Below are 7,479 nucleotides of genomic sequence, written 5' to 3'. Positions count from 1 at the left end.
TAACATGTTAGACTCAAGCGATTGTACCTACCAGGAAGGTAGGATGCTATCCTGCTTGGGGTGGGGGATCGAACGGACAACCCTCTTGGTATGTCAATTATTGTTGAGCTATACTTGCTTTGACGGTTAACCTTGTATATTTATCTATATGTATTATTGAGTGAATGATAATAGAATTATATGATTAACCTTAGTTTTTATATGGTAAACGAGAAAAACACCTTTTTATTGAATGTGATCCAATAGCTTCCTAATACAAAAGGAGCTATTTAATTATCTAATATCAATTAACAATTTAATAAAACTAATTAACCCATCAACTTAACTAAATGTTAACTAAACTAGATTAGTTATCTAATATATAATCCTACATCAGCTACCATTTTATATTTTATATTAGAAAAGAAGAAAAATACGGTCAAATGTATGTTGCTTTTGCTTTAATTATCTTTGTAGAGTTGTCAAAGGAAGACTCCAAGAAGTGTTAAAATAATTTTAGAAACTGGATCTTATAAGTGAAAAGAATAATGTCAAGTGCAACTATTTTGTGGTATGGCTCCATATGAACAAGGCTACACAATGTAGTAGCTGTTGTAAAATTGAAGAGAGAAACAAAGTACCACGAGTATACGAACAACATGACCAAAACGGAAAAAATGACAAATTGTAAAATTGAAATCACAAATAAAATGTAAATTTAGAAATAACAAGGAAATTCCTTCAAATTTTCTATATATTTGAAAACCATGAATTGACTATATTTATAGGCAATGTAAATAACCATGATGTGTACTATTTGGACACCAAGCATGGATGTGATGGTGACACATGGAGAACATGATCAACAAACAGGTGGTCTTTGAATCGGCATCTACGATATTAGTTTTATAATGCTCCCCTTAGATGCCCATTATATATATGATATATGCCTCATTAAAACCTTGCTAGAAAAAAACCCAATAAGAAAAAAAAACCTAGCAAAGGAAAAAGAGTACATATTTCATATACTTTAATAAACCCAAAAGAATAATATATTTTGCTCCCCTTATGGAAACATCATTTAAGATCTCTAAGTCATCGCGTTCCAATGTTGTGCATCAATATTTCAAATGTTGTAGTCGGCAAAGCTTTGTAAATAAATCTGTCAGATTATCTCTTGAGCAAAATTTGTTGTGTGGTGATGTCGCCATTTTCTTCCAGATCATGAGTGTAGAAAAGCTTTGGTGAAAGATGCTTTGTTCTATCCCCTTTAATATATCCTCATTTGATTTGAGCTATACATGCTGTGTTGTATTCATATAATATTGTTGGAAGACTTTTACTAGAAGACAAGCCACATGTTCCACGAATGTGTAGAGTCATTGATGTTAGCCATACACATTCTCGACTAGCCTCATGAATTGCAAGAATTTCAACATGATTTGAAGAGGTGGTTGTTATGGTCTGTTTCACTAATCACCATGATGTAGCAGTTTCTCCACATGTGAATAAATAACCTGTTTGAGATCTAGCTTTGTGTAAGATCAAAATTTGTTTTGTTTGAATAAAATAAACCCATATCAATTGTTCCTCGAAGATAACGGAGTATATGTTTAACTCCATTCCAATGTCTTTTTGTTGGAGAAGAACTATATCTAGCTAATAAATTTATTGAAAATGCTATATCTGGACTTTTATTATTAGTAAGATATAGAAGTGTACCAATTGCACTAAGATATGGTACTTCAGAACCAAGAAGCTCTTCATTATCTTCTCGAGTTCGAAATATATCTTTCTTCACTAAGAAATGTTCAATGGATGTGCTTTGTCCATATAAAATATTTTTAAAATTTTTTCTGTATAAGTTGACCGATGAACAAATATCTCATCTGCTAAATGCTCAATTTGCAAGCCAAGTCAAAATTTTGTTTTTATGAGATATTTCATTCAATTCTTTCTTAAGATACTATTGCCTTTGAAAGCTCTTTAGGAGTTCCAATTATATCAAAGTCATCAACATTTACAGTTATAATAGCAAATCCCGACAGTGATTTCTTTATAAAAACACAAGGACAAATTAGATTATTTTGATATCCTTCTTTCAATAAATATCTACTCAAATAATTATACCTTATTCGTCCTGATTGTTTTAATCCATACAATGATCTCTGTAACTTTATTGAATATAGTTCTCGAGAACTTAGATTATATGTTTCAGGTAGCTTAAATCCTTCATGGATTTTTATATAAATATGATTATCAAGAGATTCATATAAATATACTGTGACTACATCCATAAGATGCATGTCAAGACTTGCAAACACAATCAGACCAATTAAATATCTCAGTGTAATTACATCCACTACCGTAGACTATGTCTCATCATAATCAATAGCGGACCTGTGTGAAAAACCTTGTGCAACCAGTCTTGCCTTATATCTTGTGACCTCATTGTTTTCATTTTTTTTTCTTACAAATACCCATTTGTATCTCACAGGTTTAACGTCTTCTGGTGTTCGGACTACTGGTCCAAGGACTTAACGTTTTGAAAGTGAGTTTAATTATGCTTGGATTGCTTTTTTCCACTCAAGCCAATCCTTTCTTTGTCGACATTCTTCCACAGATTTTGGTTCTAAATCCTCACTTTCAAGTATAATGTAAAGAACAACATTATAAGCAAAAATGTTGTCAATAACTACATTAGCTCGGTTCCATATTTTTCCTGTCATGACATAGTTTATTGAGATCTCATTATTATCCTCAGATACTTGATCTTTCTCAGTATCTCTATGTGTAGTCGTGTTTAGGATTCCTTTTGGAATATCCACATTTTCAATTGAGTCATTTCGATTATTGACTACTTTTCTCTTTCGACGATTTTTATCTTTGGAACCCATTGGTCCACCATGCACCCATTGGTCTACTATTCGAGATTTTTATTTTTCAAGGATTACTTATGACAATTTGCTGCATTGGGATATCGATTTTCGATGGAGCATTTGCAGTTGGTATATATGACTTGGTCTCTTTCTTAGCATCTATAAATGCATCTGGTAATTGATTTGTTATATTTTGCAAATGAATTATCTTCTGAACTTCAAGTTCACATTGATTTGTATGGGGATCTAAATAAGGCAATAATGATGAATTCCATGTAATTTCTTTTTCCAAGTTCTTAATTCCTCCCTGTAACTTTGAAAAATTTGTCTCATTAAAATGACAATCAGCAAATCGTGTAGTAAATGCATCACCCGTCAGTGGCTCAAGATATTTAAAAATTGATGGGGAATCAAATCCGACATATATTCCTAGCCTCCTTTGAGGACCCATCTTAGTACGTTTGGTGGAGCAATTGAAACATATACTGCACATCCAAAAACTCTTAGATGAGAAATATTTGGCTCCTGGCCATAAGCTAATTGTAATGGGGAATATTTATGATAGGCTGTTGGCCTAATGTGTGCAAGTGACGCCGCATGCAAAATAGCATGACCCCATATAGATGTAGGAAGCTTAGCTCTCATAAGTAACGGTTTAGCAATTAATTACAAACATTTTATAAATGATTATGCTAAACCATTTTGTGTATGAACATGAGCTACAGGATGTTCAACACTTCGCCATATAGTAATTATTAAATGATTGGGATGTAAATTCACCAGCATTATCAAGACGAATGCTTTTTATTGTATAATCGGGAAATTGTGCTCGTAGCTTTATTATTTGAGCAAGTAAGCTTGCAAATGCAAAGTTTCGACTTGATAATAAGTACACATGTGACCATCTACTCGATGCGTCTATTAACACCAATACATAAAAGGTCCACTTGGTGGATTTATGGGCGCTATATATATCACCATAAATTGGTTCTAAAAATGCAGGTGATTCAGTCACCACTTTAGCTGGTGATGGTCTAATAATTAATTTTCCTTGAGAGCAAGCATCACATGACAATTCATTAGCAGACTGAAGAATCTTCTGGTTCTTTAATGGATGTCCATGTGAATTTTCAATAATTCTTCTCATTAATATAGACCCAAGATGACCCAACTGGTCATGCCAAATAGTAAATATATATGGATTCATGAACTTCAGGTTCATTGTTGCATATATTTCAATTACTCATATATGAGTATAATATAATCCAGAAGTTACAACAGGCAGCTTTTCTAGTATACGTATTCCATGTGAGAGAGTAGATATAATATAAAGATACTTTATATTATTCTTATTATCAGTCTCAATATGATAACCATTGCAACGTATATCTTTAAAACTCAGTATATTTTTATTTGATTGACTAGAGAACAATGTGTCAATTGTAAATTTTGTTCCTCTAGGCAAAATAACATTTGTTTTTCCAAAATCTTCAATCAAGTTTGTAGAACCTGATATTATATTGACTTTTGCTTTTAGCATTGTCAATTTGGAAAAATATTTTCTACTTTCCAGACATAGATCTTTATGAGTCATCCAATATATGAGATTTGTCCATGCTCTTTATTAAACAAGATAATTACAATAAGAAGAAGGGGGAGAAAAAGAAAGAAAAAAACTTGAAATACAAAATATAAATCTAAGATAAAAAGAAACATGAAAGATAGATATTAAAAGCATTAATTTTGAATATTCTCAAAGTCGAAAGAAGCACTAGCTGTGCCGATTTGTTCTCCATGAGATTCAAGAAAATCTATCACATCCAAACTTATTATGTTGGTAGAATCAAATATATATTACCATTCTAGTATACAAGATTTGCCTCCACCTTTTTTCCCTTTTCTTTTAGAAAAGTTTGATAGAGATTCACTAAGTGTTTTGATGTACGACAGGTATGTGCCCAATGCCCAATCATACCGCATAGGAAGCATTTATTTTCAACACTTTTTTAACTCTGATATTTTGGAGCTTCTCCTTTATGATCAACATTTCGTGTGGTTCTTTTGAAATGTGAATGATTAAAACGACCACCACAAGAATAATAATTATTTCTTCCTCTATCGTGGTCATGCCCTCGACCATGGCCTCGACCTCGACCACGATTAATTAATAGGTTTTAATTTAATTAATTATTTAATTTATTTATTAAATTAAATATAATTAAATATATATTTACGTATATGTTAATTATGGTATTTACCATGATTAAAAACCACCACTTCCCAGCAAAATTGCTGGGAAATGGTGAGGTGGAGCTCCCACTCTCTCTCTTCCCTCATGCTTTCAAAACATAGAGATATTCTCTGTGTTTTCCCGTGGATGTTGGTTGATTTCTCCCAAGAAAGTGATATCTCTCTCTCACAATCTAAAATTAAATTATCTTTAGTTTTTCTCTCCAAGAAAAGGAGCACACAATCATGTTCTTGATCCTAAAGAGAATAGCAAGGTAACGTGGTGGTAGAGTCCAACCTTTGGGTTCGTGCATTCGTGTTCGCTAGTTCGTGCTGTCACAATATCCTTGCTCGGGGAAGAACTTTTGCCTACGGTCATCAAATGTAAGTCATTTTCTTCCCCAAGAGGCTTAACCTCTACGTTTAAATAGAACGGTTCTATTTTTTTGAAAACCGGTATCGTTTCATTCCTAATTGAATCACAAGTGATCAGGAGCTTCCACTCGGGATTCGATCCCTTCACAACGTAAGTACATTTCACAAATTAATAAAATGAAAGCATGGAGAGCAAAGAAATTAACTTTAGATATAGTGCATGGATCACACAAAGAGCAGTATAGTCGATTGTGGGAGTATTGTGAAGAGATACGTAGATCCAATCCTGGTAGCAGTACTCTATTGAACTTTGATGTGCGACATGAACAGGAAGAGGTTGACGGTCAACCAATTGGTAGAATTAGACAGATCAATGTTTTTCAACGATTTTATATTTATCTGGATGGATGTCGACAAGGTTTCATTGCTGGTTGCAGACCATTTATTGGTTTAGATGCTTGCCATCTGAAAGGCCCTTATGGAGGACAACTAATTGCAACAGTTGGAAGAGATCCTAATGACCAATACTTTCCCTTAGCCATTGCAATTGTTAAGGCAGACTCTAAGGACTCATGAACTTTGTTTTTTATTAAATTACTTGTGGACATTGAGGATAAAAAAGTTACATTTATATCTGATCAGCAAAAGGTAATTTATTACTTGTTAGAGTTGAATTTTTTAGTTTCTTTACATATTTGTGACATGTTTATTTTACTTATAATTTCAGGGTTTAGTACCAACCTTCAGTGAATTAATCCCAAACTCAGAACATTACTTTTGTGTGAGACATATCTATAGCAACATGTGAAAGAGGTTTCCTGGACAACAGTTGAAAGAGTTTTTTAGGGGAGCAGCCAATGCAACGTATTACAATCAATGGGAGAGGGAGATGCAAAAAATTAAGAAAGTAGATGAAGGTGCATACAAGTGGGTGTTGGCATTTCCTCATGAGAAATGGAGTAAGCATGCATTTAGCTGCGAGTATAAATGTGATTCTCTAGTTAATAATCTATGTGAGGTATTTAATGCTACCATCCTTAAAGCTAGAGACCAACCAATTAATTCTCTATGGGGAATGGATTGGAACTTATCGAATGAGAAGATTTCAAAATAATAGAGAGAAAGTTGACAAGTTTGAATGCAATGTGTGTCCCAAAATAAAAAGAGAAAATTGAGGAAGAGAAATTGCATAGTAGGAATTGGTTACCTGTGTGGGCTGGTGATTTAAAATTTGAGTCTAGGAATGGTTGAGGCGACAAGTTTGTTGTAGACCTTAATACAAGAACTTGTAGTTGTAGAAAATGGGATCTCACTGGCTTACCATGTCATAATGCCATTAGTTGTATTTTCTATAAAGGGTATAAAGTTGAGGCATAGGTCGAAGATTGTTATAAAAAGAAGGCCTACATTGCATGCTATGAGTCTCTTATTTACCCAACCAATGGTACAAACTTGTGGCCAAGTACAAATTTTAGTATTATTAATCCACCTCATCTTAGAAGAGCTCCTGGTAGGACAAAGAAATTAAGAAGGAGAGAGTCTGGTGAACCTAAAAAAGGTAGCACAATTGGTAGAAGAAAATTATCTATGAAATGCAGTAAATGTAACCAATGTGGCCACAACAAAAGGAGTTATAAAGGGCCAAATAATAAAGAAAAACTTCTACATGTTAGTAATTCAAATAACACTTGACTTAAATTTTGTTTCTATAATATCATGGTTGTAAATCTAATTTTTTTTCTTACTTCTTAAAGACTTTGCAGGGAAGTTCATCATCTCAAACAATTCAAGTGAATAAGCGGTTAAAGTTGCCTATAAAAGTTCGAAGAGAGTAGAACTTTTAACTGAGATTACTAAGATTAAGCTATTTATAGATTTTTACAATGATAGATGTGAAAGTGTGGGAACTAGTTAGTTTTGTTATGACACTAGGATTTTGGAAAGGAGTATTTTTTGTAATGTCAGTTGTGAATATTTTTTGTGATGACAGTTGTAAAAGTTATTAAATTTTAAAGTG

At 33.0% G+C, this 7,479-nt stretch overlaps 1 protein-coding gene across 1 annotated transcript; it reads left to right on the top strand.

The window, feature by feature from the left end:
• The first annotated feature begins 6,351 nt into the window (after positions 1 to 6,351).
• LOC148210750 (uncharacterized) lies at positions 6,352 to 6,839 on the top strand. Its single transcript, XM_088125172.1, has 2 exons — positions 6,352 to 6,574; positions 6,733 to 6,839. Exons 1-2 carry the CDS (start codon positions 6,352 to 6,354, stop codon positions 6,837 to 6,839), a joined length of 330 nt encoding a protein of 109 aa, XP_087981298.1.
• The last annotated feature ends 640 nt before the right edge of the window (positions 6,840 to 7,479 follow it).

Source organism: Momordica charantia, assembly GCF_013281855.1.
Source record: "Momordica charantia cultivar OHB3-1 chromosome 6 unlocalized genomic scaffold, Mcharantia_2.0 BLBB01000006.1, whole genome shotgun sequence".
In the NCBI taxonomy this organism is placed as follows: Eukaryota; Viridiplantae; Streptophyta; class Magnoliopsida; order Cucurbitales; family Cucurbitaceae; genus Momordica; species Momordica charantia.
The sequence above is the reverse complement of the archived record's forward strand: the minus strand, read 5'-3'. Positions and strand labels throughout refer to the sequence as shown.

Coding starts and splice junctions, on each gene's coding strand:
- LOC148210750 (XM_088125172.1), top strand. CDS start 6,352: ATGCAAAAAATTAAGAAAGTAGATGAAGGTGCATACAAGTGGGTGTTG. Junction 6,575..6,732: donor GAATGAGAAGATTTCAAAAT/AATAGAGAGAAA, acceptor AGTTTGTTGTAG/ACCTTAATACAAGAACTTGT.